Source organism: Chelonia mydas, chromosome 1 (genome assembly GCF_015237465.2).
Source record: "Chelonia mydas isolate rCheMyd1 chromosome 1, rCheMyd1.pri.v2, whole genome shotgun sequence".
NCBI classification, from domain to species: Eukaryota; Metazoa; Chordata; order Testudines; family Cheloniidae; genus Chelonia; species Chelonia mydas.
This window is the reverse complement of record NC_057849.1, coordinates 22911623-22937596: the sequence shown is the minus strand read 5'-3', so window position 1 is coordinate 22937596 and position 25974 is coordinate 22911623. Positions and strand designations below refer to the sequence as shown.

General features: G+C 46.3%; 1 protein-coding gene across 2 annotated transcripts in view; it reads left to right on the top strand.

The window, feature by feature from the left end:
• Positions 1-25974, top strand: part of ME3 (malic enzyme 3) — a 182645-nt gene that overhangs the window by 125361 nt on the left and 31310 nt on the right. For both annotated transcript variants that reach the window (XM_037889417.2, XM_037889425.2), the window contains exons 5-6: positions 4767-4928; positions 8305-8408. In XM_037889417.2, the coding sequence (XP_037745345.1) occupies positions 4767-4928; positions 8305-8408 (266 nt within the window). The remainder of the gene's footprint in view (positions 1-4766; positions 4929-8304; positions 8409-25974) is intronic.

Here is a 25974-nt window from a genome sequence, read left to right as displayed (position 1 = left end):
CCATCCACAGGATGAAAATATCATCATCTCAGGTATATCATTGGTTTCATGATGCATTTGGTTAGTTATGACTTGCTTTTTAAACAACAATCTCTGCATAGAGAATTTCCATGGAATTTGCATTAGTTTCACCATAAATTTCCATCAAAGCATGAGTTCTTTGCTTTCCATAGTCCCACATCTGCCGTCTTCCAATCCCAGTTGTGTGCCTCGGGTGTGGTTAGGGAGGGAGTGCACACCAAAAACAGATGGACCCCACCCAAAAAGAGCCTTTCCTAGCTCTGGCTAGCACTTACTGTTGACTCACAAAGAAAAGTAAATAGGAAAATCTTCCCAAATGCAAGAAAATGAATGCATTGACTGCAGAGAAGTACATGTACTGTTTTCTCTTAGTGACTGGCTTGTTACTGCAATGGCTTTGTAATGGCTTCATGGTATTCCCTGCTTAACCTCTGCTAGGTCTGCAGCCCTGCTGTTATTTTTAATGCATTTTGCATTGAAACTTCACCCTGACTCCTGGTAGGAAGGAGTTGGCACTAGGGTTGCCAGGCGTTGGGTTTTCGACTGGAATGCCCAGTCAAAAAGGGACCCTGGCTGCTCCAGTCAGCACTGCCGACTGGGCCCTTAAAAGTCCGGTCAGTGACGTGGCGGGCGCTCGGAACTAAGGCAGGCTGCCTGCTTGCCCAAGGTCCACGTGGCTCCCAGAAGCAGCTGCCAGGTCCCTGCTGTCCCTAGAGTCTAGACGCATGGGCGGCCAGGGAGGCTCTGCATGCTGCCCCTGCCCCGAGGGCCGGCTTTGCAGCTCCCATTGGCCGGGAACCGCGACCAATGGGAGCTGCAGGGGTGGCGCCTATGTGCGTGAAGGCAGCGTGCGGAGCCTCCCTGGCTGTCCATGCGTCTAGGGGCTGCAGGGACCTGACGGCTGCTTCCTGGGAGCCGCAGTAAGTGCCTCCGGCACTCTGCACCCGGTCCCGCACCCCAACCTCCTGCCCCTGCCTGGAATCCCCTCCCGCACCCAAACTCCCTCACGGAGCCGACACCCCACCCCAACACCCGAACACCCTACCCCAGCCCCCTCCTGCACCCCAAACTCCTGATCCCCAGCCCCACCCCAGAGCCCACACCCCCAGCCGGAGCCTGAACCCCCTCCTGCACTCCAAACCCCACATCCCCGGCTCAACCCCAGAGCCTGCACCCCCAGCCAGAGTCCTCACGCCCCCCCCCCCCGCACCCTAACCCCCTGCCCCAGTCCAGAGCCCTCTTCTGCACCCTGAACGACTCATTCCTAGCCCCACCTGGAGCCCGCATGCACCCCAAGCCCACAACCCATACCCACCACTTTGCCCCAGCCCAGAGCCCTCTCCCGCACCCCAAACCCTTCATCCCCAGCCCCACCCCAGATCCCGCACCTCCAGCCAGAACCCTCACCCCCTTTCTGTACCCCAACCCCCTGCCCCAGCCTGGTGAAAGTGAGTGAGGGTGGGGGAGAGCGAGCGACAGAGGGAAGGGGGATGGCGTGAAGAGGGGCAGGGCCTGGGGGAAGGGGCGGGGCAGGTGGTGGGGCAGGAGTGTTTGGTTTGGTGCAATTAAAGAGTTGGCAACCCTAGCTGGCATCTACTCAGGGAATGTCACAAGAGCAACCACTGCATACACCTCGTGATATCTTTAGAACACCCAACATTACACAAAATGTACGACAGATTTTGGCAGGGAGACAAAACACAAATATATGCATGGATGCATTGTGCCAAACAAGCCATCTTTTTCTTTCCCCCGTCTCATGATTTTTCATGAGCCAGTTCGGTGCCATTCTGTTTTTTCCAGTTTAAAATTGCGGGTTAACTCGAGGGAGAAAAGAACTGCAAGATCCTTGGGAGATGTATATTGTGTGCATTGAATAACAGTGTCTGACCGTTTATCAGCAATGGAATTAAAGCCATTTAGCACAAGTTTAAATCCTCCAATGGTATCTCCCTTTAATCATCAGAAATATGCTGAAAGAGAACATTTGAAAATCATTTTTTCTCCTGAACTAAAAGAGCTGATCATGTGGTTTATTCTTTCCCTGAGTTCACAAAGCCAGTTTGCCCTAGCAAATAGCCCTAGCCAATAAACCCATCTTTATTATCCCCCACCAAAGAAAGGCGATCTGTTGAGATATTTTATAATCCTCCATTCTCTTATTTCTCCTAAAAGTGCATGTGGGTTCCCTTTTGGCATTAACTCAGTGAATCAGTAAATAAATATAATTTCGCCATGGACTTCTCCTTTGATATTCAAGCCAGATTGTGCATTTAAGTCACCCTCAATCAAATAATCCACATGATCTGAATCTGAATGCTCTGTTCCCTGAAGCTCCTGGCCAGTTTTGGATGGTCTTGGCATTGTGTTAACCACTTTCCTCCTGCATTAAGGCAGAATTGCCATTTTGTCCTGTTCTTACTAGTTTTTGCCGCCACCCACACACACATACACAATAAGACTGGCAAAAATAGGAGCCTAATTAACCTCAGTGAGAGCTGTGATTGGGTCCTTGACACTCTTAACCTCAGGCTGGTGATTAAATTGCTTAACTTCAAGCTTCTAACTTTGAAAATCTTGGCCATGCTTTTTTTCTCCTGGTTGTCACAAAGAAACAAACAAAACCACCAGTCAAATAAACGTGTAAGTGCAGTAGGACATTCCCCCAGGGATCAACCTAAGTATTTGCTTGCCATCGTAGTGCTGAAAAGGGCAAATGGGGACTGTCCCCACTAACCACCTACACACATGTCAGGTACCAGTGTTACCTGACAATTCGTTAACTCAGGCTCACGGCTAGTGTAGATGCCAATGCATGGATGAGAGAAAAGCCTAAAGTAAGGCTACGTCGATACTACAGATGCTACAGTGGTACAACCACGGCACTGCACCTGTGCCTCTCTCGCACCATAGTGTAGACACTTGCTACAGCGATGAAAGGGGTTTTTCCATCACAGCAGTTACTCCACCCCCTCAGGAGACAGCATTAGGTCAATAGAACAATTCTTCTGTCGACCTACTGGCATTTATACTAGGGCCTAGGTCAGCTTCACTACATCTCTCAGGGCTGTGAATTTTTTACACCTCTGAGCAACATAGCTAGGTCAAGCTAGCCTAAGAGTGGAGAGAAGAAAAACGTGATGGGGAGAATAGTCTTGGGGTTACAGCACAGGAATGGGAGTCAGGAAACCAGGTATCCATTACAAGCTTGCCATGACTTAAGGCACATCACTTATGCCTTTCTCTTTACCTCAGTTTCCCCATCTGGAAAACAGCAACAATAATACTGACCAAGGTGTCAGGTCACAGGCCTGTGAGGCTTAATTTCTGAATACATACAAAGTGCTCTGAGATCCTTGGCTGAAAGGCACTACATGAATGCCAAGTAGTCTCTCTATGAACTTCGCTGTCACCATTAGCGAAGAGGCTAATGCCTGGGTCAGTTTGTGAAGGGAATAGTGATCAATATACCTGGTATAGGGTTACAACTGAGATCTTATAGCACTGGCTGATGCAGAAAATGACATCTGCAAAGAGAGGCGATCGGAAGAGCTAAATTACACTGCTTTTTAATTAAACAAGTTTAAATCATTTTAATCCAGTCTCTCTCTTCCCATGTCTTCAAAATTGGCTCATTTCAAAGACTGCTAGTGAAGGACCTGATAGGTGCATAAAATAGATAAAGGCGGGGGGGGAGCAGGGAGGGAGATTCCTCACTCCAAGAGTTACTAACTACCTAAGGCAGCAGTTCTCAAACTTTAGCAACCCAAGGACCCCCATTTTGCTTTAAAATTTTTCATGAACTCCCAAGCCCCCTGCTCAGCTTCAGGCCCTGCCCCCACTCCACCCCTTCCCCCAAGGCCTCACCCCCACCCACCTCTTCCTGCCCCCACTCCATCCCTGCCCCTCCTCTTCCCCACCTTTTTCCACCCCCTCCCCTGAGCATGTCCCATCCCTGCTCCTCCCCCTCCCTCTCAGCGCCTCCTGCACGCTGCTGAACAGCTGTTCTGCTACGGACAGGAGGCATTGGGAGGGAGGGGGAGGAGTTGATCAGTGGGGCCAGCGGCCTCAGACATGATTCTGCTCCCTTCCCCAAGCGCACCCCATCCCCGCTCCTCCCTCTCTCTCAGAGCACCTCCTGCACCCCACTGAACAACTGTTCCCCGGCATGCAGGAGGTGCTGGGAGGGAGGGGGAGGAGTTGAGGGAGGGAGGGGAAGGAGTTGATCAGTGCGGCTGGTGGACTCCCCTGGAGTACCCTCGTGGACCCCCATTTGAGAAATGCTGACCTAAGGGCGTGTCTACACTTACAGTGCTGCACCAGTGCAGGTGGGCCACTGTAGCACTTAGTGAAGACACGACCTATGCCAAAGAGAGAGCTTCTCCTGTCAGCACAGTACGCCACCGCCCGTTGACACTGCATAACTGAATCACTCAGGCGTGTGGATTCTCCATACCGCTGAGTGACATAGTCATACCAACATACGTTTGCAGGGCAGACCAGGGCTCAGAGTCCTTCACTGATGTTCTCCACCGTGCTTTGCTGCCCTCCTAGCCCTCTCCCCATGGCTGACTTGCACCTTTGTGATAACTAGTAGTACAGTAACCTACGAAGGGAACAAACTTCCATCCCATACTGTGGCTACAAAACTGCACTGTTATAAAAATCTAGGGAGCTGGTACTGCAAACAGTGTTAAATAAAGCATTGGCAACGCTGTATAATGGACGCTCTTCATTATCTGCAGGCCATCGTGGTGACAGATGGAGAGCGAATTTTAGGCCTAGGAGATCTAGGAAGTTATGGCATGGGCATCCCAGTAGGGAAACTTGCCTTGTACACAGCCTGTGGTGGAGTGAACCCGCAACAGTGTCTGCCTGTCCTGCTTGATGTTGGCACAGACAACGAGGTAAGATTACCTGCTTATTCTGTGCATTTTAAAAACGAAAAGCTGTTTTATTTAAAGCTGGGTTCTTAACTCGGAGAATCAGTCCCTGAATTCGGAGCTAGAGTCAGAGACACCTAAGATAAGAAGACAGCTAACCCAACAGTGCACGGAAGTTGCCAGCTTGCACTCTTGCTCATAGTATGAGATCAGATAAACACTGGCTGTCCTCATGTTCCACTGATGGGAAGGCGAAGCTGGAACTGGGCCAGCAGGAGTTGAAGGGTCAGCTCCATCTTTCAGCATGATAAGGTGAGTTAAAAGATTTCAGCCATGCAGATACAGACTGACTTTTCCTGTGAAAAGCATAAGGAAACTGACACATCCCTGGGTGTGTTTGGAAGCGATTATATTTCAGCAAACGGAGAATCCCCACTGGGTGGTTTGGGCTTAATTAATGGCAGTGTTTTGTCAGATTGCACACTTTACTGCACACGATAACAGGACAGGAGGACTCCATCTGTTCACAGTTTTCTGCCTTATGACTCTGGCTCAGAAGGGCTGAAATGCAACACTTTACTGATGCCAGAAGAGACATCTGTGAGGATGTTTTTAAAATAAATTCCTATAGATATTTGCTATGGCCAATGCTTGTCGAATAGGCAAGAAATTATTTTAAAATGTACTTGCTTCTCATTTGACCATAAGCCATCTGAATATATGATTCTCAGCTGGCACGGCAAAACTGGTGAGATAAAACTTTCAAACCTGAAAGGCCGTCACCTCAATCGAAGCTTAGGCACCTTAATCAGCCACCTGATTTTTGTAGACGTGCTCTGGACTCATGGGCTTCATTTGGAGTTGTGGGTTCTCAACACCTCTTTAGATGTGGGGCCCAGTGTTTCAGGTTGGGCCGCCCCAAAACTGAGGAAGCCAAATTAGAGGCCATTATGGAAAATTCGGGTCTTAGGCCTGATCTACACTGGGGGGGGGGTCGATCTAAGATACGCAACTTCAGCTACGAGAATAGACTTAGAATCACTTACTTCGTGTCCTCATGGCGCAGGATCGACAGCCGCCGCTCCCCCGTCGACTCCGCTTCCACCTCTCGCCATTGTGGAGTTCCGAAGTCGACGGCAGAGCGATCGGGGATCGATTTATCGCATCTACACTAGCCTCGATAAATCGGTCCCCGATAAATCGATCACTACCCGCCGATCCGGCGGGTAGTGTAGACGTGACCTAAGTGACTTCCCCGTGCCAGCAGTGGAATGGGACTAAGTGTCATCAGACAGGTAATTTACCCATCCTGCTCCAAAAAGCCCATTTGGTTGGCATTCGTTAAAAGTCAGGTTGTCAGTCTCCATTGTATCTCCAAGGTAGCTCCAGTCTCATGTTGCCAGTTCTGGCTAGACCATTCATCCCAACCCTTATGTGACTCGCACACCGTCCCTTCGTTACTTATCCCCTGCCCCAGGAAAGACATTCACCCCTTCCAACCTAGGGGGTAACAATACAAAAGTGAGAGGGAAACTGAATCACAAATGCTTGTCATAAAAGTAACGCAGCTCTTCCCCATGTTCTCCACACTGGTACTCAGGAGTTCCTGGCTTTCAGGTCTATGCTCAAACCACAAGGCTATCCCACTTACATGAAAAAATTAATAAATTAACATTTTAAACGACTTGCCTCTTTCTGTGTTTAGTGCACAATGATGCATTTAGAAGCACTTCCCTGCCATCTTGCTGGTACTGCAGCGCATACAGATCAAACTTTTCAAATTAATTTCAGGGAGATTTGTGGTGGTGGCCGGGCCAAATTGGAGTGAGTGGCATTGCAGTCTGGCCCACGGGGTCCTGCACATTCAGGTTTGGCCTGGCTAAACATGGTCGGGCCATGGCTCAGGTCTGCCTCCCAATGCCAGCTCCACAGCCTATGCTGATGCGCACCCGGGGCTGACGTGTATGATTCTAGGTAATGTAGCTGAGTTTTTGAATTTGGCATAAATAGATGGTTTTTGTTGTTTTTATGCAGGATAAATCAGAAGTTTCCCACAACTACTGGGAGACGTGGTCAGTGTGTTACAGAATACTTCCATGTACTGCTTGGGCAACTCAGCCTGTGGCTTTCAGAACTTGGAATCGCCCAGGTAGCTCACTTTAAAGAACCAGCAACATGCCATTGACCACTTAAAAATATATTCAAGTGCTATATAGTAATGGGAACGTGTGTGTCCTCTTTCAAGAACCATGGCATAGAAGAGCAGACCTAAGCAAAATCAATGGAAAACCCCTTTCGTATTCCCCGCTAAAGGAAAAACAGCTGGGTTTCTGTGGCTCTGGAAACAGATTTCGTTTTAGCATACCTGCCAACAGTTAAGGTTTGCAAAGCTACAGGACAATAGGGCTTTGGTAGGATGCGCCCCTCTGACAGCCATGATTCGGTTCCTGAGGCCAGGGCGGAAGTGGGATCTCTTTCTGATGACTCACTGAGACCTTCAAAACATCCTGCTAGGTGGCCCATCTGTCTCCTGCTACTGCTATTTCTGTCACATTCTCCCGGATGTTATTTCTTTCCATGCTGAATCACCACTTTTGGAGGCAACAGCTTCTTATCAGCCTTAGATAGGATGCAGGTCCCTGTTCAGCAGTTGTGGGGTTGATTGGAAAAACAGTTTTTTGAATGTATGGAGTTGTGTCCAATATCTGCAAAAGGCTTTTAGAAATAGAAATCTGAGTCTGAAGTTAGAAAATGGCAGCAAACTCAAGGAGACGAGCAAACACATACAGGTGAAGTTGAGGACTAGATGGTTCAGGAGATCACTGGTTCAAATCCAGCTCAGGTTAATACAATAGAAAGCTTGTTAGCATCTGGTGGCTTAGATGAAATGGATTGATGGCCTCATTAGTTCCTAATGGAGAGGAGTCCATGTTGCAAAAATCATGACTGTCCCTAGTGAACCCCACATGGGCAGTCTCGGGTAAGAACCCAGGAACTGAATGAGCAATGGACACTGAACTACCTACAAGCTAGGCCTTACAGGGCAAGAGTGAAAAACTTCAGGAAGGTGGCATAAGGAAGTACTGTCCCTGCATGAGCTCTCCTGGTCCTGTGGAGAGAGGACTCTGCTTCCCAGGGCTGTCCAGCAAGCACTCAATTCCTATGATTGTATTTCCACAATGAGACGCTCCTTGGTGTGGGTTTATTTATCATGAACTAAAGCTGGTGTTCAGGAAGGGATTTGTGTTTGCATCATGCCCAGGAACTGGACAGCCCGCCATGTTTTGTTGCTTAGCGATAATGATTGAAGCGGACATAAATGTGAGACTCGTACATTTTGTATGTAAATCTCTGTTCGGCAGAGAAGCAGGTGCCATAAACAGATTGCTTTGTGTCTTAGGCTCTCCTGAATGATCCACTCTATATTGGACTGAAACACAAGCGGGTCCGTGGGAAACAATACGATGAACTGATTGATGAGTTTATGCAAGCAGTCACTAACAAGTAAGTGGGGCTTTGTGTGAGTCTCCTCTTAGCTGCTTCCATTTAAAAGATGTTAAAACACTCAAAGTAAACACTAGTTTAATTGATAGATAAGCAAAGAAAATCCATTAATGCAAACCCCGTGGGTGGTCTGGAAATGACCCTGACTGAGTGCTCGAACGTTCCATGTCAAAATTATTTATGTCTTTAGAGAGTTGAGAGGGGACTGACTATTTATAACCATTTCCTGTCCATACATTAAGCTAAAGGTGTCAAATGGGCCCTGTGGGCTGTATCCGGCCTCCATGGTGTATTTACGTGAGCTACATAGCAAATTCACAATCTCAGCATCCTTTTTGTTTTTTGTTGGGTTTTTTTTGTTAAGGGTCTAGCTGTCATGGTTGTGAAGTAAACCTTCTAAAAGTAAACAGGGTGTAATTCAATGTGGGGCTGTCTGCCTGAATCTGCAAGCAGCCTGTAAATGACTTACTCTGAGAGGTGTGAGCTTCCCTGCCTGCCAGTAACCACAACAGTGTTAACCCTGAAGACACTATAAATATAAGCATCAACTATCATACTGTTTATTTTAGCTGTGGAACAGGGAAGGTGTTAGGAGTGAATTCCCTGGCTAAAGAATGTGGAATTGGAAGGGAAAGAAGAACAGAGAAATGAAAAGAGAAGAGTCACACTAACCAGGAGGAAAGATGGTCCAGTGATTAGTGTGCTAGCTCTGGGCCTGGAGACATTATCCTGTCATCCCAGCCTGATCTGACGAGGGGTCGGTGTGTTCTTGTACCATCTCACTGGAATGCGTTTACCAAGTTACTTGAGAGATCTGTGTGGTTTTGTACCATCCTCTCCAGTCAGGAATGTGCTTACTTGGTGTTAGCTAATACCGAGTGTGGTGTTGTTTTGCCAAGGCCAGGCCTACTCTGGTTCACAGCCTTTGGTTCACACTGTTAGTTATGCCTAGTGCTACAGCAAGGCCTACACTATATACCGGCCATATTCGCCCCTTATCTTGTTCTTCACCCAAATCTTCCATTAGCATCAGTGGGAGATCCACTGTGAACTGGGGGAGTGTGGGTTTCTCTGTTTATACCCCAACCCATGGACCATCATTCAAAATGGAGGTAAGCCCTCTCCATTGAATGAGTCTGATACATAGGCATGAAGCCCAGTCCTGTAGCTCTCACTCATTTCCCCCTGCAATCACTGGGACTGCTCACAAGAGTAAGGACTGTGGGACTGGACCCTAAATCTATAGATATGGGCCCGAACCTGCACACCAGACCAAAAATACCTCTGCAGTTCAGGTCCAGATTGGAGCTTTACAGCTGGCACTCCAAAATCTCCTATCTGCTTGCCCTGAGCTTTGGGGAATTTGGATTCAGATTTTGCAGATTGGGCTGATCTCTGCTGGACTCTCATCCTTCCAGTAGATTCAAGGTCAATCACAACCACCCCACCTTTCTTTATGGCTAGTTGGGAGGGAGGGGATGGCAATCCCGAATAGTATTCTGTTGTAACACAGGGTTATGCTATGGAAAAAGCTGAGAACCATTGCTCATGGCTATTGGTTATGTGCTTTGCAGTGCATTCTTGTGCCCAAGTGGGGAAGGTGAAAATACATGACAATCCCCTCGACTCACTGAAGGGGATACTGGAAGGAAGAGAGAGAAAACAGCAATTTAAAACAGACTGGAAAAGCCCTAACCTCTTGAGCATCATTTTCTGCCTCTGCTAAAGTAACAGATGACGTTAATCAGGGACTGCAGAGTGCTACAGCGCACTCCTACCCACCTGATTTATGAGGTGCTTCATGTTTGCTTGTCTTCCCTCCACACTGTTGTTGTTTCAGTTCTTTGCATTTAAAGGTATCACGTCAGTTACATGAATTAGGTCTCCCCCTTCCCTCTGTCTCAGCGGGCTGTTTCTGCGTGCACTGCTGTGAACTGTAGGGTTATGTCTTAGTTCTGGAGGGTTCTAAGGGCAACACCTACTCAAAAAAATGACCAGCGCTCTTCCCCCATGCCCAAATGAGTTGGGAGGAGCAGTAAGGAGGGAAATGGTGAGGACTGGTCAGTGCCTTTAGCAGCTGTAGGTCCTGGAGGAGCTGACTGCTTTAGAGACACTGTCAGTGCAATCCTCCGTTTTTGTGACTGGCCCTTGGTCCAGTGGAATTGGGTACCAGACTGAGAGAATTGGGGTGAAATCCTGGCCCCGTTGATTTAATGGGAGTTTTGTTATTTACTTCAGTGGAGCCAGGACTTCACCCAAGGTTCCCATTCCCAGTTCTGCTACTGACTCACTGTGTGACCTTAGGCCAGGCCCTTCACCTCTTCTGGGCTGCAGATTCCCCATCTGCAACATGGGCTAATAATTATTACATAGCTTTGTAAGCCCCTGAGATCTGTGGATAAAAAATATGCTACCTAGTGATGAACATTATCACTTCAGTGAGGGGTGCATTAGAAATGCTTAAAAGAGAACCTAAAAAGAGAGTGGGAAAACTTGAGCTTTTTCTTCTTCTTCTTTATAATGGATGAAGGCCTGATTATTTAAAAGAAAGGTTGGATCTTTTGTGGCTTGTGTTGACATTAGGAATTCATGTCTTGTCTAATCTGGAAGACTCTGGCAGTAGAGAAACACGTCTATGGAATCACAGGAGACTGAAAGCAACTGAGAGGTGAAGGGAATTGTAGTGTGAGTGTTTACTGTTGGTTTTTTGTTGGCCCGCTCTTCTATTTTAACTCCAGCCTCTAATGAACACAGTGGAGAAAGGATGTCTCCTAAACTTTCCTCTTCTCCTCTGGCAACAAGAGGACCAGGGAGAGAGAATTCAGAGCTCAGCAGGGTCCTGGGACAACAGCTTGAGGCACTTGGTTTCTATGGTGATGAGTAGTAGAAGGACCTAGATAATGGCTCCCTCCCATCACTAGTCTGGCTCTGGTCTTTGTTTGTGATGTCTATGGCAGAGATTGCTCAACATGCAGGATATGAACCCCGCCACCACTGCGAGATGTATTTTGGGAACAGGGCAAAACATACGTAGCTAGCCAGCCCTGGCCTGCCACCCTGACCCATGGGAATATGCTCCCAGGCAGCATGCTTCTTTGTGCTAGCTGTTGGGAAAAGAATGCCTATTGTTTCCTTATGGCTGGGTTAGATGGGCTAATCCCAGAGGAGAACGCAGAGGGAACTCAGCCATGGAACGCAGCTCTCCTCTCATGTGGAATGACATGCCGAGGCAGTGTGATCTAGTGATTGGAGCAAGGTACTGGGGTTAAGAGCCTTGGCTTCTGTTCTCAACAATGCAGGACAAATCACTTAGACAGCCTGAGACCCAGAGAGGTTATCTCCAGAATGGTATACCTACTTTTCAGGTGTATTATGAGGACAAATCCATTCATATATATTAGATATCTTGAGACCATGGGTGCAAGGCATTATAGAATTGTATAACTACTTCTTCTAGTGCTCATTTTAATAGTTATTCTTTATTGCAAAGACCCTGGTGTTGGGAAAGGAGGTAACTCTAGGCTGAACTGGATTCAGCAGGCTTGAATGCAGTGCATTCATTTGGTCTTGGATTACCACCTGAACAGTTCAGGGTAATGAAAGTGCATGAAAGTGCTGTCATATTGTAGCTAATCTCAGTGGTACTTGTGAAGAGACCTTTGAATTTGAAAACCTCTGATCCCTGAAATCTGGACTCTGGGCTCTGGCTTTTGTTATTCATGAGAATAGCACTTCTCAGAATCATCCGAGAATCATCTGAGAATAAACCCACAATCTGAGGGGAGAGCTTGTCTAATTATTTTGGGGGGATTTTTTGAGTCCCTAATGATTAATTAACCAGGTTAATTTGGTTCATATTGAGAGGCTTTGCAAGAACAGTTCTTGAATTCTCCAAAATGGAGACATGCTAGTCATGTAAAAAGTTTAATCTAGTTTATAAGGGTCCTTTAAATTATCATGTAAATCAGTGGTCAGCTCTTTTGCCAGAGCACCTCCTGTCCCAGCTAGTAACTACTGCTTCAGCGACATGTGTAAAGGAAGTGGAATGTGTCAGAACACAGGAAGGAGGAAAGAGTGACGATTCATTGTTCTAATGTATGAATAAAATCAAACAGATGTGATTCCAATTGCTATGGCTGGAGGCATCTCCACTCAGAGGCAAAGGCTCACGGCTTCATAATAGCCGCTGAATAATGGACGGGTATAGCAGTAACTCCACAGTTAGCACGAATGTATTTGCCAATAAAATGAGATGTATGGGCATTTTTAGACCAAATTATTAATGGAGGCCCTTCTCAAAACAGCTGGAAGAAATATCTGCATTTTCCCAGTGTCTAAACCTCCATTCATTACTCTTTCACCTAGAAAGCAAGAAAGGACTTCCCATTTTTTAAGGGCCAAATTCTTGTATTTGCAGCTCTCATTATCCCCAGTAGAAGCCAGAATTTGGCCCACTTAGCTCAGGCCATGGATTTAGGATTAAGCAGCCTTGCAAAATGCTCCTTGCCCACAGCAAGTAATTGGGGCGGGATGGTTTTTTTCTGTTTTGTTTTTTTGCGATGGGCAAGTAACATATGCATATCGAGATTATCTTCAGTCACTGGAGCAAAAGGAGAGTGAGTAGATTTCACACCTGGATTGGTAAATTTTCAAGGCTGGAATAAAAACTCACTTGCTGAGTCCAGGGATCCTATCAGAATGACTATCCCGTAATCTCCACATATCAGAGAAAACTGTGTTTGAAATCCAAAGACCCGTGTGGGGTGCTGATGTGCCAGGGTATATTTTCTTTGTGCTGTGGAGAGTTAGATGCCCTTGCAGTGTGATGAGACTCAGTCTATACACTAATAATGTGCTTTAATTGGCAAACTCCCTTTAAAAAAAACTAACCAAGATCTGGAATTGAGCTGGGGAATTTTAAAAAGATTGTCAAGTGTTTTCCTCCTCCCTTTCTCCTGAATTCCTTCTTTCTGACTCCACTTCCACCTCCCATCATCTCTTCCGTAGTCCCATTGTAAAGTAACACTGTTACCGTGATTCCAAATGGCTAGAAGTGCTGATGGATGGGCCATCCCAAAGCGCCAGCCTCCCTTGTGAAAGCCAGCCTTGCTCGCTTGCTGACAGATGTTGAGCAAACAAAGTATAGGCCCTGGGAGAGGCACTTCCACACTCCAGCAGATTGTGTCACCAAAGCCTCGTTAAGCTGTCATAACTTCTCTCCCTTTTCCTTTCCCATCACAGCTGATTACCAGGGTAGTTGTGAAAACAGAAGCTGTCTCTTTTATGAGCCTGTTCCATTTGACAGGGTGCAGGAGACAATCAGAGACCAAGTGCTGGGGAATTTGAATGGAAAGAGAGGGAAAGTAGCTCTAAGTAGTTCTTTTAATTTTGGTTTGAAACAGATTTTTTTCCCCCTGAGCTCTGCCCAGTAGTTTACCCTTGAACAGAGCTACAGACAAGGTCCCAAGTGCCTGCAGGAAGCTGGGCATATGTTCTGCAACAAGTTCCTCTGGTTTCAGCAGCTCTCTAATGCATCAGACTGGAAATCCAGTGGCCGCTTTTATGATGCTAAATAATCAGTACAGTATCCCCTGTGTTATTTATTTGGACTTTACATTTAATATAGTTTATTGATCTGAAAATATCAACGTGATGCTCGGCCACAGCTATAAATGGATCCTGCTTTGTGAACCCAGCCCCATTTGGGGGTTGGTAATAACTCCTCAAACCAAGGCCAGATTGGCTTAGTTTCAGTTTTTGCTGTGCAAGTTTCACAGAGAGCTAGCTAGCTGTATATCCCCCATCTGTACCTCCATGGTGCTCGGGGCTTGAATTTCCTCCATGTCCACCTCAAATTGGAGTGAAATGGCTTTAAATATGCACAGAGCAGCCCTTTCTAAACTACCAAGCTGCAGCACGGCTCTCAAAACAGACAGCAAGACAGATCAGCCATGGAATCCTAAACGGGAATGCCCCTGTGCTCCTCCCAGTGACCTTTCTGAGTGAGAAGGCGAAGTGAAAGAGCTGGACTCATCACATGATCATAGTGACTTGCTTTGGAGCAGTACTGATACTGTACTCCTGGCTCCACTCACACGACGTCCTATTACTGATTAAGGACTGAACTTCAGCCACTGCTGCTGTACTGTCCCTGTGGTAATGGGCTTTCACACTTTGTACATGACCTTGACTGATTTGGAATGCAACAGTTTTATCCTTCACTGGGGCTTTCTGGCATTGTGCATTTACAGCTAAACCTGATTTACTGTAGCTTTTCTAGGTGAAGGACATGTCTTGAGGGAGGGCAGGTGGCTTTGGTGTTTTCTGCCGTGAGGCAGGGTTGGTTTGTGTTCAGGGCTCCATGCTAGCACTATTGCATCCCCTGGCCACTCCCAATCCCCAGAAAGTTCTGTACCTCATTTTAGCTGCATTATCCCTTTCATAACCTGATCTTACTCTTCAGAAGATTTTATGCCTCTAGGGCCCAGCCCCAGGATTCACATTGACATGGGCCCAGTCTGACTCTTGCCCTGTATTGGAATGGAATATATATTCCGGAATAAGTGAAGGCAAACTGCAGATAAAGCACAATTTGCTGCATCTCACAGACAGAGGCAGAATACTGGGCTCATGGTGTAGTTCCTGGGCTCTTCTGGAGGAGCGGTTGGGCACCAAAACTTCCAGCCACAGAGCTGCATCCAGGAGTCCCTGTGAGCGTGGCTCACCCAATAGTCTGTAACCCAGACTGATGGCTTCCTTGTTGTGAGAAGACAAACTTACAGGTATGAACAAATTTTCCCGTTGTTCCCACGTCTGTAAAGCACTTTTCGCAGCTGTCAATGCTGGATAAATAATGCCATCAGGGCAGGTGAATCACCGCAAAGATGTAAAACTCCACCTTGAGTGTGGGTTTCGGTGCTATAAAAACCCTAGCGCCCGCTTTTATTTTAATATTGCAGGTTGCTTTCTACTCTGTCAGTTCTTACGGGAAGTCTCTTAGCTAGACAGATGCTATAAAAATGAAAGGGACTTTTCTTCTTTAAACCCAATGTCTGTCTGATGTAAATGGGCAAACAAACATTCCAACCTCTGTTGACAAATAATAGCACTGTCACCTGTCCCCCGTACTGTCCAGGCTGTCAGCTCTCTCCCTGCAGCCCCCATTGTTTCCTCCCCTGGGCCAGAAGCACGTAAAGCTGTGAGAACAATGGAAAAACAAAACTTGGGTGGGGGAGGGAGGGTCCCAGAGCCCAGGCACCAGCCCGAGCCCAAACACCTCCACCGCAAGTAAAGATCCCTGCAGCCTGAGCCCTGCAAGCCCGAGTCAGCTGCCCAGCCCAGCCACAACTGTTTAATTGAAGTGTAGATGTACTCTTGTATGCCGTAGCCAAATCCTAGTGTGTGGCCCTGCTCAGGCAGGAGCTCCACATGCCCTTGAGCTACCAGCCAAAGGGCTACTGGTCCAGTTGCAGGTCGGGAGGGAGCTAGTGGATCCACAACAGCAAAGCTTGGCCTAGACTCTGAACCCTGGTAAAAGGGCTGGGCATGAACACCTTTCCCCCCACAAACTCTCTATTTGATCCATTCTGCTGGTGCCTGCTCTTTTGGAGCTTCTGGCTGCTGCTCTGTTTCCAGCTTGCACAAGGTATTTTTTTCTGATCCCTGTACTCTTGCCTCAGGGGATGGACAACTCTTCAGCTGGACTCCCCTGAGCAGGAATCCAGGACTTGCAAGGGACCGGGGGGAAGTGACTTGCCTTTTTCTCTCTCAGAACATACCAGCTGGACCCAGCCCTTCCTCTACCCACAGCACCTTCTGTCATTCCTGTGGGATAGCCTGGCAAGCCACCACAATGCTGCTAGAGCCTGGTGGGTAGCTCCCTTTCATAAGCAAGGGAAATGCAGACTCTCGGGCTGCTGCCTTTATCTTTCCCAGTGGATTCTGTTGATCTGGTACCTGGCAGCCCCTGCAAAGTGCTGGGTGGAGCTTTGGGTGGGGAAATCTTGTTCATCTCTTCTTCGGTGGCCAACTTCTAGCCAAGTGCCTGCAGCCCAGGAATCTGTGGATTTTCAGCCTACATGCCAATCGCTTGTGAGGCACAGACAAGGCTGGCGGTTGGAAGGTGGCCTTCCCATTATGAAACTGGCAAGTATATGATGAGGAATGTTGAGGGCAAGGGAGAAAAGACCTCTTCCTTTGCCTGGGGATTCAATGCGTAAAGCAGTTCTCTTCCATAATAGGCTTGGAGAGCTATTATGAAGTGTTATATTCAAGGAGGAATTGGAAACCACCTCTGTAGGAATCTTGCCACCAAGGAACTTGAATAACATTTGTTCCTGCCTCTGGGGAAATAGTTTATGCTTTCTGCTCACAGTGAAGAGAAATGCCTTGTCAACCTTGAGCAGCAAATGCATCACACAGAGCCCATGGACTCGGCCCTTTAAGGTTTGACTTACATTATCCAGTCAGGTGCTTCTCAGAGCATTGCCTCATAGAATTTTTTCCCCATGATCGTGTGACCTATAATGAGGCTGGAAGAAGTTGATGAGATACATGCAAATGTGGATAAAAGAACCAGGCTGCATGGTCAAATTGTTTAGGAAATTACAAAGAAAGTTCTCTGCTAGAGGAACTGAAAGCAACTTCATCAGCAAAACATCTGCCTGCTGCTTCAGGGATTCACACGTCTTCTTGTGAGCACATTCCAAGAGAGAGATGCATCCCTATCTTCAGAGAGAGAAGAGAGTGCATCCGTAAAGATCTTGTTTTCTGTGTCCTTCTTGTTAGCTTTGTCCAAAGCATCCGTGAAGCTTTGTTGATCACAGCAGTGGAAAATAACACAATGAGAGACAAAACACACATCCTTACAGAGGCCCACCTAATATCTGTCTCCTTAGAAGCAGAACAACTTCCTGAAGTTTTGGGGGTTTAATTGTTAAAACAGACTTGCACTGTTGCCTTTGCTTAGAAAAACATGGAACTATGGAATAGGAGCCAGATTCTTATACCCTTCCTCACCCTGAGTAGCAGCTCGCTCAACATGTCTATGGATGCAGAAATTACTGGCTGAGGTTCTTTGGTCTGTGTCATGCAAGAGGTCAGACTAGATGATCATAATGGTCCCTTCTGGGCTCAGAATCTATTATTTCAGTGGGGCTAGGTGTGGAAGAAGATATACTGCTTAATGCAAGTCATGAAACCAGAATTTGGACCATAGCTTGTTATTTATATAGGGCCAGTAAAGACCAGGACACAGTCCCTACCTCAAAGGGCTTGCAATTTAATTTTAGACATGATGCTATGTGTAAGAGTAAGGAGTGAGGAAGGACAAGGATAACAACAATAAGATCACATGGTCAGTCGCTTGCAGACTTGTGTTTTCTATTGTAGAAATGGCAGAACAAACTCCAGGAATGGTGCTGAGACCCTATGGTCCTTTGGTCAAATGCAGATGCATGAGCGCTATTATTATCTAGCTTTTATTATGGCCTGTCTAAAACCAGACAGATTGAACAGGTTATAGAGCTTCCTGTTCCTAGGCCTCAGTGCCATTTTTGGAGCAATGGCAGGAAAACACCAGCTTCAGAGCTTTTAGGAGTGATGGAGGATAGAAATGGATGCATTCTCTGCATTCAGGTCCCTTCTAGAGATTTGTTTCTTCTGTGATTCCCACAAGAAGTGAACCAACACCTGCACACACCCCCAAACACACACACATTATCCTCCCAACACCTTGTCCTCTTGACACCTATCATTTTGGCACATTTTCTTTCAGGCTGGAGGTTCTTGCGTAACCTCCTCTGAAGCCATCACCCACGTAATTCTGTAGACTAGTGTGAGGTCCTCGTAGATTCTGTGCTTGAACACCCAGTTAGTTAAGGTGAGGAAAAACACGCTAGAAGTTTGGATCCAATCCCGTTGCTTGGAGACCTGGCCATAGTGATGCACACATTTGTAACCTCTAGGCTGGACTATTGCAATTCTCTTTATCTAGGAAAAGTAGCAAGTAGTCAGATTTATTGCTTAAAGTCAATACTAGCATAGTCCGGGAAGAAAGCTCAGTACGATACCAGTTTCGAGGAAGCCATCTTGTGCAGTGTTGTTAAATTTACCTTACACAAAAGGTGTGCTCCCTTCCTTGTCATTGTTTTGGATACGAGCATTCCAGGCACTAGCCCATGAAACTACCTCCCTAACTTGTACTAAAACATAGAATGAATGAATCTTGATTTTGACATGTTTCCTATCTGCTTATGCCATATGCTGAATTGTACTACTGCAAGGGATTGTGGGATGTAGCTTAGCATGAGTGAACAGAACTCTGGGAAAAACATAGACCCATTCAACTCTTATAACTGCCAGGCATTTGTGTAATGTGGTATAAACTAACTAGATGTGCATGGCATCAGTCCTGGTTACCGGAGAGACAGTCTCATCCCCTGCAAGCAGGACCTCCCGCAACAGCTGCATTCCACCAGAACAGTGGTTCACTCAACCAATAGGAGGAGGCTTGTGACCATGGGAGACAGGAGCTGGACCAGGAACATGGAACTCGCTCCCAGAACAGAGAAGAGTGACCACTGGACTTGCTGCACTTAAAGAGCCAAATACAAAACCTGTCTCTTTGCCCAGGCTTTAGCACCCTCAATCTCACTGATTCATAAAAAAACTGAACAAATCATAAGCCTGCTTCTTGATGGCGTTGGGGGAAGAGAGAGAGAGAACCTCATCCTCTTCTGTGTTTGCATACTATAACAATGAGGTCTCTATAAGCATTCAAGGAATGAATGGATGGATAGGAGGGGACTTGGCATGTATGATCTGCTTTAGGCTGAGAAATAAAAGTCATACTGATGGCAAAGTTTGCAGAGCGCTCCTCACCAAAATCTGTAGCTGGTGAGCACAGAATGAAGGGTTTAGTCCTTAGTAGCCTCTGCTCCTGCCATCCGTGAGTTTGCTGCTTAAACTTGGAATTGTTTTAAGCCCTATGCCATTCCCGTAGTCCGTGAGCTCCTGCCGTTGTGAGAAGGCTTCGCCAAATAGCTGGGGTTTGCAGCACGCTCTGGAAATAGACACACTTGGGCTTGTTCTATGAGCACTCAGATCACTTCTACCTTCTGATCTCTTACATGACCATGCTTTGGGATTGCCAGCACTTAACCAGACTTGCCCAGTGGTGCACAAGCTCTGGTCTGTACAGCTGTTTCTTGTAGCTATGTTCAGAAGTGCTCATATACTTATTTTCTGCATTTGATTTGTACCCAAGTTGTGAATTCACACAGCTTTGCCCACCCACACAGCCTAGATGTGTGTTCACATCGGGTGTTTTGCACATGTGCAGAAGTTCATACAGAGCCCTGAGCATGGACTTTAAAAATGTGCACCTGAAACCAGCCTTGTCGATTTGCAATCAGTATAATTGCCCAGTTCTCATGCACTAAACCAGTCCTGCAGTGTTTCAGCTGCAACTCCAAAACAGCCCATTTTTAAAAATATTTTTAAATGAAAAATGTGTTTAATATAAGTGTTTGTAAACCCCCTTTATTTTTTTTATTTTTTGCTACTCATACCTACATTTCTGTCCTAAGGTGCCTGAATTCCTTTAAGCCTGTCTTCTGCTCTTTGGAAGGAGGGCTGAGAAACACAAAAACAGTCTCCCAAAAAGTAACTTTTAACAACCAGCAAAGATGAAAATTACTCATGCAAACTGGAAAGGCACCTTTACATAAAGAGAGTTACATGAGCAGATAGTCCCAATAAATACACACTTTAATGTGCCCTAGAGGAATGGGAATATATTGGAGTCCAAAACTAGAAGGTCAAGCAATAAACTGCATTTTACTGGAAGGGGGGAAAAACAATCTTCTCAGCATATCCATTGGATGGAGGTAGGCAATTTGGATGCTGGCATCCATCTATTCAAGCCTCCCCAGCCAGGTTAAACCACAATCCCACATAGTATATACTACAGCTTTGCTTTACGAAAAAGGTAGATAAACTCTGGGTGGTCAACCTCTTAGGCACTGAACATTTTCCTAGGGTTTCAGATGGACTTCAGGAGAGCATGCCAAAGAGGAACAAATAGTAGGTAGAGTGAGATTCCTGGAAGGAGCTGTCCTAACTCACCTTGCCTTTCCCCTGCTGGAAAACACTCAGTCCTAATGTGACTCTGTGTTCCCAACCCTTCCTCAGACTGGGAGCCATAAGTGGGGAGGTGGGGGTCCGGAATGGCCGTATGAGAGCTGGTAACATGCCAGCTGGACCGACCTGAGGACTCTCTTCTAACTAGAAGCTGCTGCAGGTGCTCTCTCCCTGCCTGTTCTTGGTTGTTGTCATAAACTTAAGAGTGCTGAAATATAATAGATCAGATCCTCAAAATCCTTACACTGCTCATTTGGCAGCTGCTTTTCTTAGAGGCATCCTGCATCTGCAGACAATAAAGCAAGTCATGGATGCTTGCAGCCATATCTCACCTGGGGCTCTCACAAGGTTAGCAGAATAGAGCGGGTCAGGCAATGGAGATTTTTTCCTCAGAAATTCTGACAAACACAAATAAACTAATTTGTGTTGAAAACACGCTCAGAATTGTGACCAGGCTTGGGATGGACCTGATTAAACAAAGCCGCAGACGTATTGCTAGGAAGGAGCAGTAAACATTAATGATGAGATTTTCAAAGCAGCCCCAGTAAACTAAGTGTCTAACTCTCATTTAATTTCAGTGGGATTTGAGTACCTAAATCCCTTAAAATCCTCTGAAAGTCTCAGCATAGTAGTTGTCCTTGAAGATCATTCCAATGGTGCCAGCTATCGCAATTTTATTGCAAGTCTTGCAATATTGGATGTTTTATATAAAGACCCAGTTCCTGGAATCCTGTGAGTATGTGAGAATCTCAGATATCATTATTGTTCTTGAGTTTCTAGCCCTCGTGGTTACAGATAAAAAGCTTGAAAATGTGACCTAAGGGTGCCTAAAATCTCACAAACCAGAAGGCAAAGGAAAAGAAAATATTTTTAAAATCTCATGATTGTGGGCGTGGGAGGGGCAGACTCATGATTTTTGAACATTTGGGGTTGGCAATATTGATTCCATTCTGAACCTTCAAAAATACCTTGGTGAAAAAAGATTCAGCGATCCATCACTATCCTGCCATACTTGAAGGGACATAGAGAGAAATTAAATATTTATGGAGCATCATACTCTCTTTGCACTGTCCTCAGGGAATGTTTGTTAAAGATAAAAATAGATGGAAGGAGATCAGATCAAGTGCCCCCTGTTGGACACTCACCAGACTGCTGAATTGCATGTGTCAGCTTGCTGGGGCTGGGCAGAGTTCAGGTGCTGTCCCTGGGTTTGGGCCTCTAGGCACACAATCCAGGAGCAGACCTCACGTCTAATACCCCTCTTCGCAGTGGGAAACCCACGGTCCAATACTCTAGTGCCATCTCCCTCAAGCCTCCTTAGCAGCTCTTGCGCGTTCCCCAGAATCCCACCGACAGCGTGAGACTTCTGGTTTAGAGTTTACCTCTTCAGGGCTATGTGACCGTGAAAGCTGACTGGCGGACTTTGCCCAGGATTCTAGAACGCAATTGCTTTTTACCCTGGTAGCACAAAAAATATATAGATATATGCAAAATAATAAACACACCAAAACAAATTTCCTTGCCTCAGTTTCCTCACCACTCAGGAGAGTTCTTTGGGAGTAGGCCAGAATCCTCTCAGGAAGTCAGGATCCTTCCTCATCCCTTCTGCACATGGCTTCTCTTCCAGAATATGGAATAAATCAATCAACCAATCAATCCCCCTCTCTCTCAAATGGCTGCTGAGAGACCCTCTCTTTTATAACCTGTAGTCCAATATTTCTCAGACTGGGGGTCCTGACCCAAAAGGGAGTCTCAAGACTATTGTGGAAGGGGTTGCAAGAGTGGCAGCTGCTGGCCAGGTGCCCAGCTCTGAAGGCCACGCCACCCCCAGCAGCAATGCAGAAGTAAGGGTGGCATAGGATGGAGGGGGATCATCACAGCCAGAAATATTTTCGAATGGGGTCCCAGCACCCCATTGTCAAGTGACTCTCTGATCAGCCCCATCAAGTGATCAGAATCCTCTACCAGCTAATCTATTACTTAGTTACTAACCCACCTGGGTAAACTGATCCTTCTGGATAGGAGCCAGCCTGCTGTCTGGAGTGATTCCATTTCAATGGGAGAGCACTTAAGCTAACAAGCCTTTGTTATTGTTTTACTACCCCTTGGACTTCCAGTTCAACATGGAGGTAAAAGGACAACAGAGAAAGTAAACAAACTGCACATTCAAAATGGAGGCTGCAGTCTGGCTCAGATACTCATAACCAGCCCCTCAGTCTCAAACAGAATTCATAAGCTGTACATAGACAATTTCCCCTTATCATCACATCTGCCTACTATTGGAGAGGAATGTGTGTGGTAGGAAAAGATTTATGTGCCTGACACAGAAAAGAAATTGTTCAGGAGTAATTAATCCTCATGAAAATATGATCCCATAGTCATAGAGACCTTCCCACGATTGTGATGTTTGAAGTGCTGGTTGCACAAACTATTGCTGTGCAAGAACACCATTTTTACTAACCAATTAATGTTAATTCAGAGGTCAGACTGATTTTAATGGAAATAGCTTGCAATTTTTAGAGCAAAATACTAGGCGTGCCTAGTTAAAGATTTGCTAATCCCATTGTTTGTGTAATATTTGAGGTTGCATTGCGCCAAGAGGAGACCTACCACACAGTCCAATTGTGGTGTTTTTCTTCAGCCCTGGCGAATGTCAGCACATGTTAAAGGTGATGTGGCATTTTGCTGATCATCACTTTTTCCCTTGCAAGTGCAAGGCCACTCGCTTGGCAGATAAACGATAAGAGAATTATATTTGCCAGATACTTGCCATGTTATTCATTCCTTTAACATGTTCCATGGGAACCCAGAGTACTCCTTTTAGCTGCCAAGCTTTAGTGGAGGAGAGAAATTTGGGAAGCTTCACATTTAGTGGGGAGGGGCATTGGTCAGTGGTCAGTGTTTTGGAGGAATTGTGATATTAGATATTTCCTCCGTAGCTTGCAGAATTAATGATGTGAAAAGATTAAAAGTGCATGGAACTTGTAACAGCTCCATCCTCAAAATATACTATGCAACTCCCAAATAATTGGCAGCAGATAGGTGGCCTCTAGGAAGGGAATTAAAAAGATTAGCAAGGTATTCAGTTGAAACCACATGGTCTCCGACCCTTTGAAACCTTATGGGGCAAGGAAAAGAATGTGTCCTGTTAGAAATGGGCGTCAAGCTCTTTCCTTGTGTGTGCTTCACTCAATGTTTACACAATGTATTTCCCCATTGTTGTTCTGCTTTGTCCCATTTAGCTGTAATTATACAAACCATTTTATAAGCGGTATGAAAACTAGTTTCATCCAGCTAAATATTTTAGGCAAGTCTAGGGCAGTTCATTGCCGTTGAAATTCAAAGCCCTTTGGCTCCTTTGAAAATCTAACCTTAAACTCTAACATTTGCGGGAAGGGAGGGGGAGAGGTGATTATAATGGTAATGTGGAGCACTCTGTACCTGGAGCAGAGCTAAAGCACATCACTCCAAAGAGAAGAGCAAAATTAGATTAGAAATAGCTGGTTTACTACAGTAAGGCCTGATGGCTCCATCAGCCTATAGAAGTTCTGCTGGGTTCTACAGCTCCAGAGACGACTCTGTCTTCGATAGGGTAAATGCCCCTCCATTGCAGCTGTGGACAGCCCAATAAAAACAATTATTAAAGCAGTTTTTTAATAATCCACACCCCTTTCCTCTTGGAGAGAGGAGGAAAGGCTAGACACCGTGGATGCTGGTTGTGTCGCTGCACTGATGGAAGGCACCCAGATATTAGAAAGGATTTAGGGGTCATTGTGGTCAAACAACTGAACGAGAGCTCCCAGGGTGAGGCTGTGGCAAAAAAAGCCAATGTGATTCTTGGGTGCATAAAGAGGGGAGTAGTGAGGAGGCAGGTTATTTTGCCTCTTTGGTGAAATTGATAGTAGAATACAAAAAACTTAATGATTAGGCTGCTGGTGTGCTGAGACCACTGGCTGTCATGCTTGCTGACCAATATTGTCTCCTTGTTTCTTTGTACTCCCCCGTTTGTTTCTGTATCCATCTGCTGTCTCTTGTCTTGTTATTTAGATTGTAAGCCCATTGGGGCAGGGCCTGTCTTTTTGTTCTGTGTTTGTACAGCATCTACCAGGCAATACGATAATACAAATAATTATAATACTGATTACAGTTCTGGTGTCCACATTTTAAAAAGAATATTGACAAATTGGAGAGGGTGCAGAAAAGAGCCGCACAAATAATTTGAGGGCTGGAGGAAACGCCTTATAGTGAGATGCTTAAAGCTCTCAATCTGTTTATTTTATCAAAAAGAAGCTTGAGAGGCAACTTGATTACAGCGTATGAGTACCTTCACGGGGAGAAAACACTGGGTATTAAAGGGCTCTTCAATTTAGTGGAAAAGAGACAACAAAAGCCAGTGGCTGGCAACTGAATCCATGCAAATACAAATGAGAAATAAGGCACAAATTTGGGTGATGAACCACTGGGGAACAAACTGCAAAGGGAAGTGGTGGATTCTCCGTCTCCTGATGTCTTCAAATCAAGACTGGATGCCTTTCTGGAAAGTCTGTGTTAGCCAAACATACACCCTTGGGCTCAGTACAAGGACAGCTGGGTGTAAGGTTATGGCCTGGGCTATACAGGAGGTCAGACTAGATGATCTAATGATTCCTTCTGACTTAACATCTAAGAATATATGAAACCACGGTGATGGGTGCACAGTTTAAGAACGCAAAGAGAACAGAATAGAATATGCATTCTCCAGCCATTCCCAGGGATGGAGTCCACAGCCCTTTGGATGGTGTGATAAAGAGGTGTGATAAAGGGAGTGGGAGAGGGAGGAGGATGTTCAGGAAATATTGTGTCAGGGGCCATTGACCACTGAAAACATCAGTGGTGGGCCACATACGTTCAACTCACCTGCCGGGGGGGGGGGCGCAGAGGCTCGGGGCTTCCCCCCGCAGTGGGGCGAGCCAGCGCTCGCGGCTCCAGCCCCACGGGGGGGAGCCGAAACTCGGCACCCCTCCATGAGGACTGGCTCGCCCTGCCATGGTGGGGGAAGCCCTGAGTCCCCCTCCCTCTCCCCAGTGGGTGAGTTGAACATGTGTGGCCCGCAAAACAGATTAAAATGAGCAAGGGGCTGGATCCGGCCCACAGGCTGTAGGTTCCCCACCCCTGCTCTAGACAGTAAGGACAATTCTTTCAAAAGCAGCCCCTAGGTTTGGTTGCTTCTGTTTTGGGAGGACTGATCTGAGGCACCCTCGGCGTGATTTTCAAAAGTGCTTAGCACCCCCACCCCAGCTGTAATTCCTGGGACGGTGGGTGTCCAGCACCTCTGAAAATGTCTGTCTCTCATTAGATTGTGAGCTGCATAAGGCACGGACTGGGACCTTCCCTTCTGTCTGGAAAGCTCCTAGCCCATTATGGCCACTACAACTAATAATACAGA